Source organism: Ovis canadensis, chromosome X (assembly GCF_042477335.2).
Source record: "Ovis canadensis isolate MfBH-ARS-UI-01 breed Bighorn chromosome X, ARS-UI_OviCan_v2, whole genome shotgun sequence".
Taxonomy (NCBI): domain Eukaryota; kingdom Metazoa; phylum Chordata; class Mammalia; order Artiodactyla; family Bovidae; genus Ovis; species Ovis canadensis.
In genome coordinates, this window is record NC_091727.1 from 44,245,992 (window position 1) to 44,269,809 (window position 23,818).

At 41.8% G+C, this 23,818-nt stretch overlaps 1 protein-coding gene across 2 annotated transcripts in view; it reads right to left on the reverse strand.

Moving 5' to 3' along the window:
• Positions 1 to 425: 425 nt before the first annotated feature.
• Positions 426 to 23,818, reverse strand: part of MAOB (monoamine oxidase B) — a 121,022-nt gene continuing 97,629 nt past the window's right edge. Inside the window, exons 6-15 of one of the 2 annotated variants that reach the window (XR_011446122.1) lie at positions 23,074 to 23,215; positions 21,497 to 21,646; positions 20,338 to 20,497; positions 14,939 to 15,035; positions 13,728 to 13,781; positions 10,428 to 10,485; positions 5,308 to 7,103; positions 3,487 to 3,598; positions 2,681 to 2,743; positions 426 to 1,469 (exon numbers count right to left, since the gene is read on the reverse strand). Coding sequence is in view for 1 of the 2 variants with exons in the window: in XM_070289924.1 (XP_070146025.1) it covers positions 1,317 to 1,469; positions 2,681 to 2,743; positions 3,487 to 3,598; positions 7,006 to 7,103; positions 10,428 to 10,485; positions 13,728 to 13,781; positions 14,939 to 15,035; positions 20,338 to 20,497; positions 21,497 to 21,646; positions 23,074 to 23,215 (1,087 nt within the window). In the remaining variant the exon portion in view is untranslated. The remainder of the gene's footprint in view (positions 1,470 to 2,680; positions 2,744 to 3,486; positions 3,599 to 5,307; positions 7,104 to 10,427; positions 10,486 to 13,727; positions 13,782 to 14,938; positions 15,036 to 20,337; positions 20,498 to 21,496; positions 21,647 to 23,073; positions 23,216 to 23,818) is intronic. The other variant, XM_070289924.1, reaches the window with a different exon arrangement.

Here is a 23,818-nt window from a genome sequence, read left to right on the forward strand (position 1 = left end):
TCTCATTTAAAAAGTAGTTCAAATAGGATTTAATGGACTGTGGACTGTGGTTTTAAATTAATGAGTGTACCTAGTAAAAAGCTTTGCATTAACAGGCATATGAAAGGTCAACTGAAATATTGCAATTATCTTAATTGTTAAAGCATCTTGCTTAATATGTCAATTATTTTGACAGCATTTTGGGGGGCAGGAACAAGGAGCTCTGTCTTTTAGCATCCTTATCATATCATTATAAATCACTTGCCAAGTGCTCACATAGACGCCACCCATGATGGATCACACAGTCAAAATGCATGCATCATCTGAGCTTCAAGGAAATTTTGACTAAATGCTTTTAAGCCTCAATTATATGCCTAATACTGAATCTTGATTTGATCTATCAAAACCCCTGAAAGTCATTACCCAAAAAGAAAAGACAACAGACATCTGGTCAATCAACTTTATTTGAATTATTGAATTACCCAAATGTGCACCAACCTTTGTATCCAGATTCAGTGGAGGATACAAAAGGAAGACAAGACAAGAACTCTTACCATGAAAAAAAAGTAAAATGAGCTGAAGACACACTGCCCAAGACAGTAAGACTTAAGGATATACACTGAGTAGTAGCATCTGAGTAGCACAAAACAACTTAGTAAAGAGTAAACCTACCCAAGGGAACACTATCAGCGACCTTGGCAGGGAGTAGAGAAGGGTGATTGGGCAATCCATCCCGAGAGACAGGATAAAGCAATGGACCTGTGTCCTAGTCACCAAAATATCAGTGGCTTATTGTGGACATTGAGCCATTAAGTTCCTCCTCTCTCCATTTCAGTTTGCTCAACTCTAAAATAGAAAGTAAGGGTTGGGATGGTGTCTAAGTTCTTCCAGCTGTAACAGTATGGGATTCTAAGGACAAATGCAGAGAACCTGGAAGGTTGTGGACATTACAGGAAAGAGGAAGGACAAGCACAAAGCCATAGAGGGAAGAAAACAGTAGTGGGGTGTGTGTGTGTGTGTGTGTGTGTGTGTGTGTGTGTGTGTGCCTGGGCGATGTATAGTAGGGTAGCAAGGACGTTTCACAAGCCAATTTAACTACTGTAAAGATTCTGGAGCCAGTGAACTTGGAAGTGGGTGAGACAGACTGCTAAGCTAGGTACTAGACAATACACAGGTGTCCAAATGGAGAAAGAGAGACTGTGTATCCTGTGGTCAGAAAGTCTGACTGATCGTCATGCTCCCCTCCTCACTCTAAATTCTTTGCATCTTTGTGGAACTTTATTACAATGCTTTCCCCCAAACCCACACACCAGGGTGTGGTTACAGATGCCCTCTCTTTAGATTCGCACCAGGAGTCCCCTCTTGTGGGCCAGGTAGCCGAGAGCAGTTGCTGAAATGATGGTGGTCAATCCAATCAGCTTCAGCAGGCCTGGCACGGAGGGCAAATGCCTTTGCAAGAAGGTGGTGGTGATGGGCTTCGCAGGGACATCCTGGGGTCAGAGAATACTTGGTGTCAGTACAGGGCTTGTGCACCTTGCTCCAAGAAGTCTGTATTTCCCCCAGTTCTCTGAATGTGACTCACATTTGCCAACCTCAGGCCATGAAACATCACATTCCCTTTGCTCAGAACATTCATCTCCATTCCCCACAAGTTGTTGTTGTTCAGTTGCTTGGCCATGTCCGACTCTCTGCGACCCCATGGACTGCAGCATGCCCGGCCTCCCTGTCCTTCATCAACTCCCAGAGTTTGTCCAAGTTCACGTCCATTGAGTCAGTGATGCTCTCCAACCACGGGGCCCTTGAATTAGCTAACTCTGACCACTAACTTCAAGCCTCAGTTTCCCCCTCACTTCCTCCAGGAGCCTTTCCAGTGTCCCCAAGCTAAGTTGACTCTCTCTTTTTACATTCTCAGCACGTCATCTTCATCGCACATGGGGCTTTTAGGTTGTCATCTCTTCTCCCCACCACGTGCTGAGCTCTGAAAGTGAGGTTGTACCATTATCCCAGTGGCTGATGGCACAGTAAGTATTGTGCCAGGGGCAGGTTGCACAATAAATGTGTCGAGTGAACTGATCTGTGGTCCACTCAGTCCTCAATCCCATCTCTGACAGAAGCACTAAGAGAAAGACTTTGGGGTGGCCAGGCTATTGCCTTTGACCTTCTACCTGATAGACGAGTAACTCTGACCTTTCAGACACTTGTCCTCTGCAATGCATTTCACTCTATCCCTCTATGTATCCTTCCTTCCAGTCAGGAAAATCTCCTGGGGTCTTATTACAAAATGAGAGGCATATTGAAAATGCATTTTTAATTTAAATCTGCTCTGTTTCATTCTACTTCTTTGCCCTCTGAACAGAGGATACTGAGTTATCTTCCCTTCATTTCCTCCACCCTATCACCAGGTTAGAGGTTTATTCAAGAGACCTTTATCGAGTTCTTAATAAGCCTAGAACTCTCTGAGTAATCTCACCTGACCAAAAAAATATTTTTTCCTGATAATCTGCAAGGCATGTGGCAGCTACAAATTTATCAAAGTTCTTCTAAATCCCTCCCCTCTGCCCTAACCCATGACATCCCTTTAAACATCCATGGGTTGAATCATTACGGGGAGGGTCTGTGAATATATACAAGTGTGTTCTATTTGCAAATAACTGTTCTCAAAGTAAAGAAATTTAAATTCATGAAATAAAATAGAACCTACCACAGACTCTGGTTCAGGCAGCCAGATTTCATCCTCTGGGATCTTGCCCATGGCATGCAGGATCTGAAAAGAAAGAGCATTTTGGTGAATAACAAAAACAACACTGTCTTTCTCCCAATCTACTAATCTTTCTCTTAATCTCCTAATCTGCTCTTTAAATACAGACTAACAATGTCTTTTGGGATATCCATTAAACACCCCAGGGTAAAAGCCAGTGTAGTCCACTGAACCTTCAAAAAATATCCAAAAGACCTTTCATCTGTGGCATCTTGGGCTTCCCTGGTGGCTCAGTGGTAAGGAATCTGCCTGCAATGCAGGAGACTTGGGTTCGATCCCTGGATTGGGAAGTTGCCCTGGAGGAGGGCATGGCAACCCACTCCAGTATTCTTGCCTGGGTCACACAGAGTCAGACACGACTGAGAGACTAAGCACAATCATTAGACTCACAATAAATCTCAGTAGCTGCAAACACACCTTAATAGGGATGAGACCAGCGGAACTGTCAGAAAATACATAAATGAATTCTGAGTCCTAGGGTAAACATGTTCGGTTTCATAATATTAGACCGAGGTTCTCTCTCAAGTATAGCTATGGTGATATTTTGCCCCATGGAGTCTTTTTACCTTGGACTCATTACTTTGGGGTTAAGGTGTTCATTTCACCCGAGACTACTGTTAAAGGGTGTTTTGTGGTTTTTCAGATGGGGGTTAATGGGGAGTTGGCCTCCAGGATCTCAGACATCTTTAACCTGCTTGTTAGGACCCTGAGTTACTTCCTTCTCCACAGCGCATGACCTCAGGCCCTACCTCTCGGGCCGCTCTCTCGCCAGCCTCCACAGCCCCCTCCATGTAGCCACTCCAGTGTGTGGCAGTCTCTGTGCCTGCGAAGTAAATCCTGCCCACTGGCTGGCGTAGAACCCTTGAAAAGAAAGCAAAGAGATAAAAATGGTCAGTCTCAGAGAGCCAGAGGAGAGCCTTCCTACAAAGACCAAGGCTGATCACTTCCCTCAGATTTTAAATGGCAGGAGGTCCAATGGCAATTTTGGAATGAGGTTCACAGTTTCCTTCAGTTCTTGCATGATCTTTGTCACAGACAAAAGTGGAATAAAAGCCACAATTCACTCCTACCCCAAGAGCTTACAGGTAAAGGGGCTGCCATCAACCGAGGTAAAAGAAGCATTTGCTTCGAGTACATGAAGTGAGGGACTATATGTGCCTGGTCATGGATAAGCTCCTTTTATGATTCACCAGGTTTGAGCAAGGAGACCCGTGTCCCCAGTTCCCACCTGGTCATTCCACCAGTGAATTTGCCAAAGTGTCCTCTCACTGAGCTCCAGCTTTCCCATCCCGTAAGGGGTGTGATCCAGTGATTTTTAAAACCTTTCTTACCAGCAACATTCAACAAATCTGTGAATATCACTATCCACAATAACCATTCATTGAGCACTTTATCAGTGTGAAGAGTTTTATTGCATTAATTGATAAACAGTTAACATTTTGGGGGGCACCAAGTGCTCTTCTAAGTGCATTAATATTTACCACAAACCTATGAGGTCAATACTATCATTATCCTCATTTTGCAGATGAGAATATGGAGGTACAGGATCTATGGTGGACATTAGGTCCACCTAGACCTTCCTTCAAGAATGAAGAACTTACTTCCAGCTGCTGAAAGGTAGTCTTCTGATGTCAGCACTGTTTGGCTATTGCCTCCACTAAAGAAAATTGCCCTGGGCTTCCTGGTGGCTTAGTGGTAAAGAATTTCCCTGCAATGCAGGAAATGTAAGAGATGCAGGTTTGATCCCTGGGTCAAGAAGATCCCCTGGAGGAGGAAATGGCAACTCACTCCAGTATTCTTGTCTGAAGAATCCCCATGGACAGAGGAGCCTGGTAGGGTATAGTCCATAGGGTTGCAAAGAGTCTGATATGACTGAGTGACTAAACAACAGCAACAAGAAGCCCATATGCTACATAATAGGACAGGAGGTCACAGCACTTGGTTTCTAAGAGGGGTAGTTTGCTGTTACCCTGACAAAAATACCATAAGGGAGGCACCATCAATATGGCATTATTCATCCTATTCCATGTTTCCATTATATTCCAGATAATGGATGTGGATGTCCAGAGCTAATACCCTCACTCTTAGCCAACACTGCACACCACTGGACCTTTCAGAGAAAACAAAAGTTGGCTTGAATTGGTGGGTTTTCTTTCACCTACCCTTATTGCAGCCATCAAGAAAAAAAAAAAAAACAACAGGAGGAGAATAGAAGATATTATAAAAGACTAGAATGCTGATAAAAATACACAGCATCATCTGGAATTATCCTTAGCCAGAATGGATTGCAGAGCCTAAGGGTATTCAGGAAGGGTTTTCCAGGCAAGAATACCGGAGTGGGTTGCCAGGCCCTCCTCCAGGGGATCTTCCCAACCCAGGGATCGAACCGGAGTCTCCTGCATTGCAGGCAGACTCTTTACCACAGTGCCACCTGGGAAGCTCCAAAAGAGCTCACCTCCGCTTCGGGGAATGTAACCCTGGTCTCCCACCTGACAGGTGGGGATACTCATCACTGTACTAACAAGGAAACTATGCACTAGGAAACAAACAAAAAAAATTGTGTGACTCACTTTATTGTAGTGGTCTGGAACTGAACCCTCAATATCTTCGAGGTCTGCCTATACTGAAGTTTTCAGCAGAATGCTTGGCAAATAGTTGGCACATAGGTAATAAGTGATGAATGAAACAATTATTACTGACATCGTCTACAATCAGCCTATACAAAAATTAGCTTATTGACCCAGTAACTAGTCAGGTGGTGCCCTTTTACCCCAGAATGACCTCGTAGATGATATTTTGCCATCTTCAGGAAGATGGGACAGTGCTAACCAAAGCCACTATGTATCTTCTCACAAGCAGGTTTCAATCCTTCTTTGACTGGTTTTCATGAACAGATTGATTAGCCGTTTACATTTACTCACGCCCCCCCCCTTTTTTTTTTCTGTTACATACTCAGGCTTTTACTCATCACTGTACATTTCCTATTCTGTTTAGATTGAGCTCTTGGTACCAAATGATCTCTTGGTTTAGTAATACTCTAACGGTCGTAATAGTTACTGCTGTATTATTGTCATACCTTGTTAACTACAATAAACTAAACACTAATGATTCATACTCGTCTGCACAACACTATAAAATGCCAAAGCTATTGAATTATGCATTTTGAATGGGTGAATTTTATGGTATGTGAATTCAGTTCAGTCGCTCAGTTGTGTCTGACTCTTTGCAACCCCATGGACTACAGCATGCCAGGCTTCCTGGTCCATCACCAACTCTTAGAGCTTACTCAAACTCATGTTCATCGAGTCAGTGATGCCATCCAACCATCTCATCCTCTGTCATCCCCTTCTTCTCCTGCCTTCAATCTTTTTCAGCATCAGGGTCTTTTCCAGTGAATCAGTTCTTTCCATCATGTGGCCAAAGTATTAGAGTTGCAGCTTCAGCATCAGTCCTTCCAATGAACATTCAGGACTAATTTCCTTTAGGATGGACTGGTTGGATCTCCTTGCCGTCCAAGGGACTCTCAAGAGTCTTCTCCAACACCACAGTTCAAAAGTATCAAATCTTCAACGCTCGGCTTTCTTTATAATCCAACTCTCATATCCATACATGACTGCTGGAAAAACCATAGCTTTGACTAGACAGACCTTTGTTGGCAAAGTAATGGTATGTGAATTATATCCCAATAAAGACGTTTAAAAAAAGTATGCTCTCATTAATATACTGATTCTTGTCTACTGTATGCTACCTTGTGTTTTCTCATACACCTGATAAGGAAAATAAGGTTCAGAGAGAAGTGGCCTGTCCAGGATGGAAAAGTTGGTTATTGGTAGAATCAGGAGTGGAACCCAAGTCCCTTTATCCCCAGTCTAGAACTCAATTTGTTTTTATAATGCTGTACCCATGTTGACACTTATGGGGTACCATTTGAAGAAGTTTCACTGAGCCCTACACTTGCTATAAAAACAGTTCTGACAATATACATGAACCCCCTATCTAAATTCCTAATCTTAGGCTGCAGTCTTCTTTGGTTCTATTGATTGGGATTGCTCCTTCAGAGGAATTCAGAGCCCAAAGCACCACCATGATGTGGCATTGCAATGACTTCAGTAGTGAGATTCACAAGATACAAAGGAACCCCGGGGATCTGGGGATTTTTTTCCCCAGCATTTATAAGAAACAAGGGAGAAGAGCTACATGAACCTTCTTAGAGTTATGGATTCGGGTTCAGGGAATTTCAGTTAGAACTGAGCCCACTTTTACTCTACCTTCCATATTGAGTCATGATCCCAGGAGGAAAGTAGGAAGTGTAGCAACCTGCTGAGTACTGCTCCTCACACCAGTTCTTCTCTTCATAGTGCACTGGCTGCAAGGCAGAGTGACAAAAACTCAGAGGAGAACCAAAGGAAGTGATCTCATCCAGAATAAATCAAACACATCACAGTAGGCTTCATACTGGAGAACCAACATATATCTAAAGCGAAAGTCACTCAGTTGTGTCCAACTCTTTGTGACCCCATGGACTCTACAGTCCATGGAATTCTCCAGGCCAGAATACTGGAGTGGGTAACCGTTCCCTACTCCAGGGGATCTTCCCAACCCAGGGATTGAATCCAGGTCTCCCGCATTGCAGGCAGATTCTTTACCAGCTGTGCTGCAATGGAAGCCCAAGAATACTGGAGTGGGTAGCCTATCCCTTCTCCAGTGGATCTTCCTGAGTCAGGAATAGAACAGGGGTCTTCTGCACCACAGGCAAATTCTTTACCAACTGAGCTATCGGGGAAGCCCTATGTCTAAAATAAAGCCTTACTGTTCTGATGTTTTCAGAGATATGACTTTGGACATGTAAATGTCCTTGGTTATAAACTTCTAAGAAATTCTGACTTAGACAGTTTTCACACTTGCTTCATTCATGTCCCAGGTACCGTTCATAAACTGCAATTGTCTAGCTCCATGTTTAAAGTGGTCTTAGGTATTAAGAAGCTTTTAGTGCCTAATAGTTTCAGGACAAGTTTGAAAAAGGATTTATGCTTACTGGAGTAAGGAGGAGGAAAAAAAGTAGAAAGACTGCCTGTTAAGTAAAAAGAATGACCAGATTCACATTTTTGGTGCAAGTCAACTTTGTTAAGAGAAGCTAGGACAGACGAATTAATGTTTTCATGGGATGTAGGCAATTCTGTTGATGGCAATGTGCGGTGTGGTCCTGTGCTTAGTCGTTCAGTCATGTCCGACTCTTTGAGACCCTATGGGCTGTAGTCCACCAGGCTTCTTTGTCCATGGGGATTCTCCAGGCAAGAATACTGGAGTAGGTTGCCATGCCCTCTTCCAGGGGATCTTTCCAACCCAGGGATCAAACACAGGTCTCCTGCATTGCAGGCAGATTCTTTACCAGCTGAGCCACAAGGGAAGCCCAAGAATACTGGAGTGGGTAGCCTATCATTTCTCCAAGGGAACTTCCTGACCCAGGAATCAAACTGGGGTCTCTTGCATTGCAGGCAGATTCTTTACCAGCTGAAGCCCATTGATGGCAATACATGCAGGCAACGATCAGCCTGAAAAATATGTTTTTGCCATGAATAGGCAAAACATTAGCTGAGGTTTTGTGAAGTTCAAGTTGTATTATAAAAAGTAAACATAAGTGTTATCATTAAGCATTATTTTGAAAAGTTAATAAAATCAACATGGCAAGTCTTAAGAGAAAAATGTTAGTTGTAAAAAGAGATTTGGAAAAGATGTTTCATTTAAAACAACTGCAGTCACACATGGGACTTTGGATAGCTATTTGTAACAATGAACAAAGCACAAGGCCCTCTCTGCTAGGTAAAAGTGGCTCTAATGTCTCCAGCCCAGCCCTCTTCCCTCTCTGCATCTGAGTGTGATAAGCATCCTTCTCTGCCTATATCCAGTCAGCCAATCAGAAGAAAGTTTGGACTTCATGTTTCACCTTTCCCTGCTCCCAGGACAAATGCCAAAGCAAGTGCCACTCTCTGCCAAGAGCAAACAACTCATTTTTATCATCAGAAATTAATTATATATATTTTTCTAAGAAAAAGAGACTGTTCCCCTGTTAAAAATGATCAGCTTTTTGGGAATATGAGAACTGCTTTCCTCTCCCACTGGGGTTCCCCAAACAACCATCTCACAGGTGGTTGGAGGAACCTCAGCTCTGCACTGCCTCAGCCTGAGGGTGTCTCAGAACGTAACTTCAACAAAGCTTGAGTATCTACCAGGAAGAAATATCTTGAACTGTATTTTTTAAATAGAAAGACCAGTCAATTTTAGCAGGTGTGACAGGATTAATTTTTAATGTGCATAGAGTTTGGATTTTGCTACCTCACTCACAGTATCCTTGTGTCCAGAGGCTATGCTTATATTTAATCTTGTTAAATGGTGTATGACAGTGAAAAATGAAACAAACCCATTCTTCATTATAATTATGTTTCTCTCCAAACCAATCAATTTGTCATTCTTGTTCATTTGCTGAGGATTAATTCTGTGAAGCTTCAAGAGCATGTGTTTCACCTATAACAAGTAACTCTTGCTTTAAAAGGATGAACAAAAATGACAAATTCAAAAACCACAACAACTTTTGACTAGGAGGAAGTCAGCCATTGCAAAGCTGAGCAAAATAAATGTTCAAGAGATAAGATGAAGCCATGGAGCTGTTCAACTAGGTCATGATGTGCGGTGCAGAGATTTGGATTTAAGAGGCTTAACAAGTTAAACATTCTTAGCCCCTTCATTAGATTTTCCTTATGCTTTAATCGCTCATTTGTGCATTGTTTTCCATTGTCTTCAAATGATTCATGGATAACTGGATTTAATAAAAGCTTTCAAAAGGTGATGTAATCCATGTCAAAACATTAAAAACCCAGCAGTCTGGTGAATGGAAGGAAATGTCGGCTTATTGTTTTAAATATTGATGGGGGTGGTGGTTATGGTTACTGGTTATGGGCACATTGGGTCCTTTGATTATCACCAAATGCCCCTACTGCCCTGGCTCCCATATCATCCTGCCTTTAGCCACGCAGAGGGGAGGAGAACTACCTGCAAAGATGTCTAGGAAGCTCAGCTAAGGCTTACCTTGAGCCAATTAGCATTGCTTCCCTGCTCCAGGAAGAGCTTTAAACTCAGGGACAAGGGTAGCATCACGTAAAACACATTAGTTTGCAGGGTCTTTAAGTTGCCACTTGGAGAAGGAAATGGCAACTCACTCCAGTACTCTTGCCTGGAAAATCCCATGGATGAGTAGCCTGGTAGGCTATAGTCCATGTGGCTGCCAAGAGTCAGACATGACTGAATGACTTCATTTTCACTTTTCAAGCTGCCACTAGCCAGGGCCCATCCCTTCTGGGACAACTCATAAGTTGACCAGCCCTGTTGTGCACACCCCTCCAAGAAAAGATCAAGGAAAACATGAGCTCTAGAACCTGACTTGCCTGAGCCCATCACTGCTAGGCCCAAGACAACAAAGAAAGATCTCTCAGGACTTCCCTGGTGGTCTAGTAGTTACAATTCCCAGCTTCCACTGCAGGGTGCAGATTCAATCCCTGGTCAGGGAACTAAGATCCCACATGCTGCACAGTGCTGCCAAAGTCGGAAAAAAAAAAGAAAGAAAGAAAGAAAGAAAGAAAAAGAGAAAAAGAAAAGCAAGATCTCTCTCTCATAGGGAAGGATTGGGAAGCCTTACGTGCAAAGCTTCTTGTGAGCCCAGAACCTTTGCATAGAGGTCACAGAGTTTCTTCAACCTATGGGAAGAGGGGAGAAAAAAATAAATAAATGAAAATGAAGAAGGAAGCAAAAGTGGAAGAGGTACCTATGATTCTCATCATTCAAAAAGATTCTGAGCCTCTGAACTTTCGCTTCCACTTGACATTTGATCTTAACTTTTCAAAACAAGGCACTTTATTTTAGTTCCAGTATCTGAAATCTACGAGGTCACAAAAAGTTATAATGAAAAGAAAGGGATGTATTGCCTGCATCACCAGGGGCACAGGGCAATTTACTCCTTCATCAAATGAAACCTTGTGTACCTGTTGTCAATTTCCTAAGCACTGGAGATTCTGGGAGGACCAAGATAGGATTCCTGCTACCCTCCTTCTCTCCTCATCCCACTAAGAGGAAATGCGCAAAGTGGAGAAAGAACAACTTTGAATTCTGCTTCTGTCTCTTCCATGCTGTGAAGTCTTAAGCAGGTTACTTAAGCTCTTCGACCTTTAGTTTTGTCCACAAACTTGCCTGAATTTTTCACTAACACGGTAAGACAGTGTGGCCCCAGGACCAGTAGCAACTGCATCATTTGGGAGCTTGTCAGAAATGCAGACTCTCAGATCTCATCCCAGACCTGCCAACTCAGAAACAGCAGTGGCAGCATCTGTGTTTTCACAAACCTTCTAGGTGATTAAGTTTGAGAACCATGGGTAGAAAGCATATAAAGTTTCCAGTTGAGTAACTGGTGGTTGTTGTTCAGTCGCTCAGTCGTGTCCGATTTTTTGACCTCATGGACTGCATGCAGCACTCCAGGCTGCCCTGTCCCTCACTATCTCCACAACAACTGATACATATGTAAAAAGGCTTGATAAATGATAGCCCTTAAGAGATTATGGGGGGAGTCAGATATAAGCCAAAAGTTATAATTAGTTAATTAAGGTACAAGATAAGACTTATTTCCATTCTGATTTTTATAGAATAGTATTGTTAAATGGGATTTAACAGGTGATATAAACTTAGGTCAATGACTTTCAAAAATATTATCATTATTATTATTTTAAATACAGGAACTCTTTCTACAAATAAAAATATATGAAGATGCCTAGTATATGTATGTATAATTGAGTCACTTTGCTGTGCAGAAGAAATTAACATAACATTGTAAATTAGCTATATTACAATAAAATAAATTTAAAAAGAAAATTCCTAATTTCTCCTCCCTTCTTCCCTCTCTTCCATCCCTCCTTCCTTCCATCCTTCCTCCCTCCCTTCTACCCTACCATCTCTCTCTCTTTCATTTTTTCTTTCTAATTTCTTTTTACATAAAAGGACTAATTTAGCAGAAGCAGAGGAATAGTCAGACAGAACAAAGAAAATTAAATAGAACCAAATATATAAGGGAATTTAGAATCATAAAGGTGAGCATTTTAAACTCATGAAGAAAAGATAGGTTATTTGATAAAATGTCACTGGGAGAAATGGCTACCCTGAAAGAAGCAAAATTGGACTCCTATGTGACTTCTTACACCAAAATATATTTCAGAAGGATTAAAGATTTACACAGAATAGACGAAATCAGAAAAGCACTGCATATGAGTAATTTAAAACAATCTTGAAATGGAAAAGTCTTTTCTATGCATGATAGACCATTCAGAAGCAATGATTTTAAAAACAGATCAACCTAATTTCATAAAAAGCTAAATCTTTATTATAGTATAAAATGAATAAGCCATAAATATGATCAAAAGACATATTGGGAAAAGATCTGTTCCACACACTGGAGATTCAGCAGTGAACCAACCAGACAAAACTTCCTACTTTCATAGATTTTTTTTTTACTGTTTTGCAACATTTTATTTTACTTAATACTGTAATTATTAATATTTACAGATAATACTACTTTCTTATTGGTTTATAACATGTTTTATTGTATGTAATTTGTGTACATTCTTTTTTTCATATTCTTTTCCATTATGGTTTATCACCAGATATTGGAAATAGTTCCCTGTGCTATACAGCAGGACCTTGTTGTCTATCCATTCTATGTACAAGAGTTTGCATCTGCTAATTCCAAACTCCCAATCCATCCCTCCTTGGATCTTGATATTCTAGTGGGGACATTCTTTAGGTAAGTGGCCCAATCAGACCTCCATAGCCCTGGCCAAGCACAGTGGTGGCAATTGTCATAAAGCAGCGAGCTAAGAATGGAGGCAGGAGAGGATGTGCCATAATGTATCCAGGGACTCTTGCGTGTGCACGCTCATCATGTCCGACTCTTTGTGACCCCATGGACTGTAGCCCACCAGGCTCTTCTGTCCACAGTATTTCCCAGGCAAGAATACTGAGGTAGGTTGCCATTTCCTTCTCCAGGGGACCTTCCCGACCCAGGGATCAAACCCATGTCTCCTGCATCTCCTGCATTGGCAGGCGGGTTCTTTACCACTAGTGCCACCTGGGAAGCCCTCCAGGGGCTCTTAGTTGGTAAATATGTTATCAGGGAGGCTCCCAAGGTGGCACAGTGGTAAAGAATCTGCCTGCCAAAGCAGGAGACACAGCAGACATGGCTTTGATCCCTGGGTTGGGAATGTGCCCTGGAGAAGGAAATGGCAACCTGCTCCAGTATTCTTGCCTGGGAAATCTCATGGACAGAAGAGCCTGGCGGGCTACACAGTCTTTGGACTTGCAGAGTCGGACATGACTAAGCATGCACACCATGCCAGAAGCACACCGTGTTATCAGGGGTGGTATGGGAATAAATAGTTGGTAGTGGTGAATACCAACTGCTGAAAGAAATTGCCACCTCCAGGGAACCTAGTCAGTCTGTACCTATACTTTTTCATTGTTATGCATCATTCATGCAGGATGTATGGCAGAGTGCCCTGCAAGGGGTCGTTTGTTTACCTGGTTTTCACCTCCCCCAGTAAGTTTTCAGCTCCTGGGCTTTATCTATTTTTGTATTCTCCATAGCCCCTTGCATGGTATCTTATGTATGATAAACTCAACAAATATTATTTTGAATACTTTGTTCTTCAGTTATCAGCCTTGTGCCTCTCTACAAGACCCTCATGATGAAACATAACAGACATGTCATGTTAGGAATACACATTAAGCAGTCTCTAAGTTTAAAAGTTAAGTGAAGTTGAAAGTAGGTAGAAAGAAGAAACAGAGAGGAAAAAAAGGAGAGGGGTATAGGGTAGCGCAGGAAGGGAGAGAGGTGGAAAGGAAGGAAGGGAGGGAGGCAGAGAGGAAGGGAAGAAAGAACAGATACTTTTTTCCTTACCTTTCCTCCTTAGTAAGACGGGCCAGTTTTCTGGCTTTGTGGGCAAGGATAAATCTAAAACATACAATCAAGAAAATGGGGGAAAATCAATGGATGCTATCATCTTGGGCTCATTTCTATAGCTACACATGTGTCTAGTGTACAAATCAAAAGTAAACCAGAAGAAACAAACAACACACTATCTTATGTTCCATGTTTTACTATTTAGGTGTTACATTCCTGACATTAAAAGATACCTTCTAGTTTTAGGAATTCAAGGGACTAAAAACAGATCACTGGCCTTAATTTTTGCCTGGGGGTATACCATGACTAAGTCATCTCCCCATATATGGATGTTGGTCAACAGGAATACACCCTGGGTCTCAAATGCCTATCTAAGATGAGCCTGAGATTTTACAGTTCCATCCAGTTCTTGTTCTTTGGTTCTGTCTTCAATATGCTTCTCCCAATTGCCCAGCCTTCTAGAATCTGCCTCCATTTCCAGCCCTATGATTGTCTTCAACTAACCAACTGGTTTTGATCTCCCTCTTTTGACCTTTGGCTCTCTCTGAAATAAACTCATACATATCCTAAGACCCATCTCAGTTTTGGCTGTTCCAGGTAATCACCACCTCTCCATCCCCATGACATCCACATCTACGTTGCTCTTCCCTACCAAACTGAGAACTGGGCTGGTCTTGGCTTCTCTCTTATGGGAAATCTCAGCATCCCACATAAGTACCATTGATGCTCATGTAGCCTCTGCGAGAAGCCTTCTTAGTGGAACACCATAAGTCAAATCTTCGTATCATGCTTTCACAAAAGATAGCTTACCATAATATATCAACTCCCCATGCTAAACATGAAGAAGAAAACTAGTATAACACAGTTTAAAATGTTATTGATATTTTAATCCCTTTCTAAATTTTTATTCATTGTAAGATATTATTTAAAATTATTTTTTGGCCTTGCCATGTGACTTGTAGGACCCGAGCAGGGATCGAACCTGTGTCCCCTGTAATGAAAGCAGGGAGTCCTAACCAGTGGACTATCAGGGAATTACCAGAAGACATTATTTGTAGAAAATCAATAAGATCTTTCTTACTGCTGGATTTGGAGAAAAGTGACATTGGGTAAAAAATTATTGAACAAAGTTTGGGACACAATTATTGATGGTATAGGAATATATTGTCAATATGGAAGATCATCACACCACCACAAGCATGCCTTACCCTATTATGGCAGGATAGCTGCCATCGGGTTTAGTATCATCCAATGTATAGGCAACTGGAGCTTCCTCTCCTTCAATAATCATGCTTCCACAGTAATCTTGGAGAAAAACAAAATGGAAAAAGACATTCATCACCCTATAAAACTACCTGTAGCAGTTACAATGAAGCATACAGTTTTCAATTTGAGAAGCCCAAAGGATGAAAATAAGACCTATACTCTAAATATATGAAGGCAAATCAAACTGATGTTTGGAGAATGAAGGAGCCAACATTTGGTGAAAAACTCAAATGCTAAGTTCCTCTCTGCAAAGAAGCAATGTGATATCATGAATTAATCTAGGCCACCATTAAATGAAATCTTGTTTTCCCTTACTGTTACCACCTGTGTCCCCATTTCTTTTTTCACAAGAAATTACACAAAATCAAAGATGTGTCGAAGACATGCTAGTCTATTCCTGTAGAAGGCACTGAACATTTACACTTTATGAGGGGCCACTTAGATGGTGCTAGAGATAAAGAACCCATCTGTAAATGTAGGAGACATAAGAGATGTGGGTTCGATCCCTGGGTCAGGAATATCCCCTGGAGGAGGGTATAGCAACCCACTCCAATATTCCTGCCTGGAGAATCTCATGGACAGAGGAGCCTGGGAGGTTATTGTCCAAAGGGCCGCAAAGAGGCAGATATGACTGAAGTGACATAGTGCACACGTACTTATTCTAACTAGTTCTTGATTATCTGTAGATAGGGCAAAGAGCATTTCATATAGCACCTCCAGAATAACTTAGGAAACAATTTCAGCTCATTCTGGACAAACATGTTTATCTGATTCCCCTCCTGAACAAAAAAGATATGTAATTTTATCAAAAGAATACAACAGAGCAATGGTGAAAATGTCAGGGCAGAATTTTAAATGTTAGAATAAGATCCGACTACAGTGTACCGCTCTTCCTGCTCCATCATTTACTAGGAAATTGGGCTTGTTTGAACAAAATTATGGTGGGACACCTTGGAACAAAGGTTGTATAGAAAATCCAATGAGAGGGCTTCAAAATGAGGAATAAAGACTAGAGAAAGAACTTGGAGGAAATGCAATGTCCCCAACTTGTGTGTGAGCAGGCATACCTGTAGACCTTTTAACCCGCATTTGCTTCTCTGTCTCCCTTCATGACCCTCCCCACTTTGCATCTGTGAGAATCAACATCCTAGTTGGTCACTGGATTGAGGGGCACTTGCATGCCCCTCAGGTGTACTGGGGCTAGAAAAAAACATTGAGAAAAACTGAACTACGGGGAGAAGAAATGTTTAAAGTCTGTCCGAGAATTTAAGAAGATTTAAGAATACAAGAGAAAGAGCTAAGGAATCACCATGTTATAAGAAGACAAGAGAGAAGATAGGATGTGATAAGAGAAAAGAGCAAGGGCACACTGGTCACATAGTCAGCTGAACTGGCTGGGGTGGAGGCCCTGCTTCCTGGGCAGAGATGTTGCTTGGCCTCTGTACCACCCAGGTGCACTGGGAGGAAGCAAAGGACCAAGGGGCAAAGAGAAGAGTCCTGTTCATGCCAGGACAAGTCATGTGACAACAGTAGTATTTCTGTCATTTGTAGGTAGAAAGCTGAGCAGTTCTGCCCATGCATAGGGGACTTCTGATTAACTTGGTCCAGCCTTACTCTTAAAAAGGGGCATTCAAGGACATCTAGACATTTAAGAAAGTCCTTTAACAAAAGAAGCAAACAAAAGAAGAAACAAACTAACAAACAAAAAGGAACTCTCAGGACAAAAAGACAAAGAGTAGAAGTATCCCCCAAAGTGGCAAGTAACATCCTCAGGGAGAAAAGAGAAGATATTGTACCTATGGTCAGTGATAAAGAGGACTATTCCCAGGTGGCGCTAGTGGTTTAAAAAAAATAAAATAAAACCTGCCTGCCAACACAGAAGATGTAAGAGATGTGGGTTTAAACCCTGGGTCAGGAAAATGCCCTGGAGGAGGGTATGGCAACCCACTCCAATACTGTTACCTGCGAGTCACACAGATTCAGACACGACTGAAATGACTTAGTACATGCATGCAAAGAGGACTATTCAGAATCAAATAACACATGAGAAGCTTTTTTTAGTGTGGGAGTGTGGAAGGAGGAATGCCGAGCTGATGATCACATTCATCTGGAAAAATGACTGATATTTACCAAGGACAAAATTATAGGAAAAATAATGAAGAGAGAATGTGTATGCGTGCTAAGTTGCTTCAGTGTTATGTGACTCTTTGCGACCCTATGGACTGTAGCCCTTCAGGCTCCTCTGTCCATGGGATTTCTCAGGCGCGAATACTGGAATGGGTCTCCATGCCCTCCTCCAGAGGATCTTCCTGACCCAGGAATCCAACCTGCATTTCCTGCACTGCAGGTGGAGTCTTTACCGCTGAGCCACTGGGGAAGCCCCTTTTATATAGAGTGCTACAAAAAAAACACATTTGTAACCCAGTGACAAAGATCAGAGAAGAAGAATGGTTGGTCCAGAAAAGCGCATATAGATATATTTCCTAGTAGGATGAGACCATCATAAACACATTTTTAAAAATGATGCACTGGAAGAAAATATTTGCAACAGATGCAGAAAAAAAAATTAATGAGCACAGGATAAAGAGATAATTGACAAAATGATTTTACATAGTTCTGAAGCCTTATTAATGATAAAAGTTGCAGATTTTATCAAAAAGAAATGCTCCTATTCAAATCTTCAGAGCGATACAGAAGAAGCTGTTTATTGCAGCATCGTATATAATAGTAAAAACTTAAAAACAATGGAAATGCCTATTATCAGCATAACTACTGGACACATTTTGATAGAGCCATACAGGGAATTACTGTTTATTCACTTGTTGAAATAAAGTAGATTTAAATGCCAAGATGTGGAGAAATGTCTGTGGTCACGGAGGGAAGCAGCTTAGCACCAGCAAGCTCTCCATGATGGGTCACTGTCCGGTTCGTTGGAAAAGATAGATTACTTGCTCAACTGATGCACAACCCAGTAACAGTCCTAAATAGAATGTCCTGCAAAGGCGGAAGATTAGGAGGCCGCAATGTGGTGGAAAGGGGTAGATACAGTAAGAACTGTCCAAAGGGAAAAATGTGTAACTTTCCCCCTTTGCCTTCAGCACAACCTTCCTCTCATCTTCTGTAATCTAGGTCCTCATCTCAGTCCACCCTCCCCTTTGCCCTCAGTCTCAGGTACTGACTGTTCTTACCTGGTCTCCTCTTGGAAGAAAAGGAGCTGTGATGAGGGTAAATGCAATAAGACTCTAGCAGTGCGCTGTTCAATATAGTAGGCATGTGTGGCTTTTGTGCATTTGAATTTTTTTTTCTTTTTTTAAGCTTTTAAATTTCATATTGGAGTAAAGTTGATTAACAATGTTGTGATATTTTCACACACCGAGGAAACCAGAATTGAAAGAAACACGTGTACCCCAGTGTTCATCGCAGCACTGTTTATATAGCCAGGACATGGAAGCAACCTAGATGTCCATCAGCAGATGAATGGATAAGAAAGCTGTGGTACATATACACAATGGAATATTACTCAGCCACTCAAAAGAATACATTTGAATCAGTTCTAATGAGGTGGATGAAACTGGAGCCTATTATTCAGAGTGAAGTAAGCCAGAAAGAAAAACATCAATACAGTATACTAATGCATATATATGGAATTTAGAAAGATGGTAACGATAACCCTGTATGCAAGACAACAAAAGAGACACAGATGTATAGAAGAATCTTTTGGACTCTGTGGGAGAAGGCGAGGGTGGGATGATATGGGAGAATGGCATTGAAACATGTAAATTATCACATGTGAAATGAATCGCCAGTCCAGGTTCGATGCATGATACAGGGTGCTCGGGGCTGGTGCACTGGGATGACCCTGGGGGATGGGATGGGGAGGGAGGTGGGAGGGGGACTCAGGATGGGGAACACATGTACACCCATGGCGGATTCATGTCAATGTATGGCAAAACAAATACAATATTGTAAAGTAAAAAAATTAATTAATTAATGAAAAAAAAACAATGTTGTGATATTTTCAAGGGTATAGCAAAGTGACTCAGTTAATGCATTTATATATATATATATATATATATATATATATATATATATATACACATATCTATTCTTTTTCAGATTCTTTTCCCATTTAGGTTATTACAGAATATTGAGCCGAGTTCCCTGTGCTATACATTTATGACCTTGTTGGTTATCCATTTTAAACAGAGCAGTATGTACATGTCAACCCCAAACTCCCTAACCATCCCTCCCCACAATCTTTCCCCACAGGGTAACCATAAATTCGTTCTCTAAGTCTGTGAGTCTGTTTCTGTTTTGTAAATAAACTCATTTGTATTTTTTTCTTTTTAGATTCCACATATAAGTCATATCATATGGCATTTGTCTTTGTCTGGCTTACTTCACTCAGTGTGATAATCTCTAGGTCCATCCATGCTGCTACAAATGGTATTATTTCTCTCTTTTTTAATGGCTGCATAATATTTTTAAACTTAAAGCAATTAAAATGAAGTAGCCATGCGTGGCTTCTTACGTTTGACCTTAAAGCAATTAAAATGAAACAAAATTGAAAAATTCAGGTCCTCAGTCTCATTAGCTACATTTCAAGTATTCAATTCTCAACACAAGTGACCAGTGGATGCTGTACTGGAAAGAATCACTCTGGAACATTTCCATCATTGCAGAATCTAGTATTTTAGTGGGCATCTCTGTAATGTTCTATCCAGCAGAGCAACACACTTATTGAATATCTATTTTACCCAGTAGAATCCTGACACAAGGGAGAAATTGCCTGGAAATTTTCAGAATCCCCATCTTTGTGAATGGCTCTATAAACTCATACTTTAAAAAAATTGTATCAGAAAGTGTTAATAATCTATTTTCACAAAATTTTGTGAAAGGATTAAGTAAACATTATATTGAGTTATGATGTCCTGTGCTAAGTTGCCTCAGTCGTGTACGACTCTTTGAAACCCCATGGACTGTGGCCCATCAGACTCCTCTGTCCATGGGGATTCTCCAGGCAAGAATACTGGAGTGGGTTGCCATTTCCTCCTCCAGGGAATCTTCCCAACCCAGGGATCAAACCAGGGTCTCTTACATTGGCAGGTGTGTTCTTTACCACTAGCACCACCTGGGAAGCCCATATTGAATCATAAAAAGAGTTAATCATATTCTAAGGAAAGTTAATTCCATGAGTTTGTGCCAATGTACTTTACTTGATGGAACTGACCTTAGAACCTGGATGAATGTTTCATGCTTGCATGCTAACAAAAACAGTTATACACAAATGTGTAACTTTGCACCAAGTTTCTTGGACCTTCTACCAAAGAAAAGTACTCACCCATATTTCTCCAGAAGGGCTCTTTATAATAAACTATACTCTTGATGACTGAACCCAAAGGCACACGAGTGATCAGTTGATTTCTCATCATTGGCAGAGGGGGATTGAAGTGAATCTTCATGCCCAGAACAGGAGGAACAGCGCTAATCACGTACTTAGCCTGGAAAAAAAAAAATGGTGTGATTAAACATTGTTAGTGGGTTGGTTTTGCTCTTTTTTTTTTTTTAATGTTTCTCCCTCATTTTACCTTTGTCCCCCACTTAATCTCTTAACAGAGAAACTAGAAGGGCCCTGTTAAAATCAAAATGAGCTCTGATTGTTCCTTAGTTCAAAACCTCCAATGACTTCCCATCACACTTGGGAGTCAAAGCCAAGTTCCTCACAGTCACTTTCAAGGCCATACATGAGAGGAACCCCTGTCACATCTCTGATCTCATCTTCTGTTACTCTTCCCCACAATCCTCTTAATATCACCATTTTTACTACCTTGCTATTACTTCATTATGCCAGGCTTGCTCCTACCTCAGAGCCTTTGCACTGATGTTGAGTCTATCTGAAAAATTATTCTCCAGAGAGCCACCTGGCTCAATCGATCATCTCTTTGGGTTCTGCTCTCAAACATCACCTTCTGAGTGAGACCTTCCTTGATGACCTTATTTCAAATTGCATGACCAATGGCCCACCCCACCTTTGGCATCATCCCCCTGTCCTTTCCCTGCTTGGTTTTTTCCACAGTCCTCATCACTATCTGGCATTGTCTATGTTTTAACTATATATTTGATTATAGCTTTTCTCCTTCACTAGAACATAAATCACGTGAAAGCAGGCAATTTTATCTGTTTTGTTCACTGCTATGTTTCCAACTCCTAGAAGAATGCCAGGCACATAAGAAGCACTTAATATGTATCAAATCAATGCTTTCTTTGGTTTTCTAATTCTGCAGGAGCCCAATACAGAGGATTGATAATATATATTTTATAAATCTTCCAACTTAGCCCCAAATATTATGGTTCCATTTTCCTTTCTTTCAGATAGAGGTAGCTTTTTCACTTTGGGCAAAGACATTGTCTGTGAAATCTGGAACATTCTTGGCTTTATTTATGCTCTGGTTACCTATGGTACTCTGGTCTCCTCCACCTGGTTTAAGGCTCTTGGTTACCTCGTACAATTCATGGTTTAGGGTCTCCACAAGGACATTTTCTCCTGTCTGGTCAATGTGGATCACAGGCCTCTCCAGCTTCACTCGATCCCCCAGGAGTTCCATTATCCGCTCACTCACTTGACCAGATCCACCCACAAATTTCCTCTCCTGGAAAGAAAAAAAAAAGACCCAAGGAGTGAGTAGGAAATATAAAAATAGATACAAATTGCTAAATTGCTAGTTTTCCTCACACATCTTTACTGTGTGAGGTATTTAGCTTCATGTTGCTCTCGTGGCTGTTTTTTTTTCACCTTTGTTTTCTAACTAATGATGGATGCATCTGTCCTCAGTAGCTTAAGTCGTGTCCTACTCCTTGAGACCCCATGGCCTGTAGCCCGCCAGGCTCCTCTGTCCATGGGATTCTCTAGGCAAGAATACTGGAGTGGGTTGCCATTCCCTCCTCCAGGGGATCCTCCCAACCCAGGGATCCAACTTGGGTCTCCTGCATTGCAGGCAGATTCTTTACCACTAGTGCCACCTGGGAAGCCGCTTTCAACAAAATCACCGGTTTTCTAACAGTCACATTTCATGCTATGTTCTGATGGGCTCCTAGGCTCCAAATTCAGGTGGACATCCTCAGCCTGACTCCCAAGTCCCACCTGCCTGGCCACTGCCCCGGCTCTGTGCCATACCTGCATCCTTTGATTGGGTTGCTGGGTCAATCACTTGCCTGAGCCCACATAGGCCTGTTTCCCCTTTCCTTGTCACTCAGTCTCAGAACCCGGCTGGCCGACCCATCCCCAGGCCAGCTTACTCCCTGTTACAGTCTGTCTGTCTCACCCTGGGTCAGGTACCTGCTGTCTCTGTGGTCACTGAGGTCATTCCACCTCCCTGCACCCCCTTGTCCCAAGCCCAGGAAAACGCTTCAAAGTGTTCTGCATGATTGTACATACATTTGAGCTGAGCACTTCCTCCTACGTGTTCGGTTCAGCTAAATTTTAAAAAGACTATTTCAAATAGTTCCCAGAAGAAGGTGAAGGAGAAAGAGAATGGAGTGGAAGAAGGAAAAGGGAGATGAGAGGAAGGAAGGGGGAGGAAGAGTAAGGAGAGAAAAGGAAAATCGCTGTCAAGCAGATCATCTAAGAACTCTAATCCATTTCCTACAGTGCCCAGCACAGCCCCTTATACAAGGCTGGGGTTCAGGAAATAAGCAATGAATGAATTCCATGTGGTGTATGTGTTTTTAATTGAAAATATATTTCTGATTTTCTCTGTTGAGCTTTCTAAGAAGTACCCAGTTCATCGGCTGGTCTCTTGCAAACATATTAATCATTGGATGTATATCCAAATGGAAGATTGCAAAAGTATATTAAAAAGCCTAATTTTTAAATGCTATTGGCCACTGGGTTGTGACATTTGGTACCTAACAACAGACTCCCCCTTTCAAAAGTCACTTTGAGCTGCTACGCTTAAACTCCAAAAGCCACAAGCATGCCTCCAGCTCCGTCTGTTCATGACTGAAGGATGGATGATGGCGATTTTTCAATTAGGTGGTGGTGGTTTTTTATTGGAATGGTCCGGGTATGAATGGGTACCTGCCCTCCACTGGATGTTGAGAAGATCCTGGTCGTGCCCCCACACTGCTTCACATACCATAGGAACCAGAGAGCGGAGACCTCATGGATCTCTGCAGAGACGCAAAGGTTCACAAAGAGAATAGCAAGCTGCTTCGAAGATCTGCTCAGGAAGAAATAAGAGCAACATTGACAAATGCAGGGGAGCATCTTCTTCATCGTCTGGCAATTATTCAAACAGCAAACTTACTTGGCTAAGTGGAATGCAATTTGGCAAGTTGCAGAAATTCGTAATCACTAGAATTTAATATTATAAAACATGACATCAGAGATTTGGGGAATAAGAGATATACTTTCCCCTTCATCAAAAGACCTAACTCAGAATCAGGCTTCTCTGGTGGCTCAGGTAGTAAAGAATCTGCCTGCAATGCAGGAGACCCAGGTTCAATCCCTCGGTCACAAAGATCCCCTGGAGAAGGAAATAGCTATCCACTCCAGTATTCTTGCCTGGAGAATCCGATGGACAGAGGAACCTAGTGGGCTACAGTCCATGGGGTCACAAAGAGTCGGGCATGACTTTCCACACACTTGCTACTCTTCCAGTCATCCCCATCTCAGTAAAAGGCATCACCATTCATCCACTTGCTAAGGCCAACACTAGAGAAATCAACTTTAATTTCTCTTTCCATCACTCTCCCTCCCACCCAATCCATTGGGAAGTCCTATTGTTTCTCACCACATCACTCCATCTTCATCACTACCAATT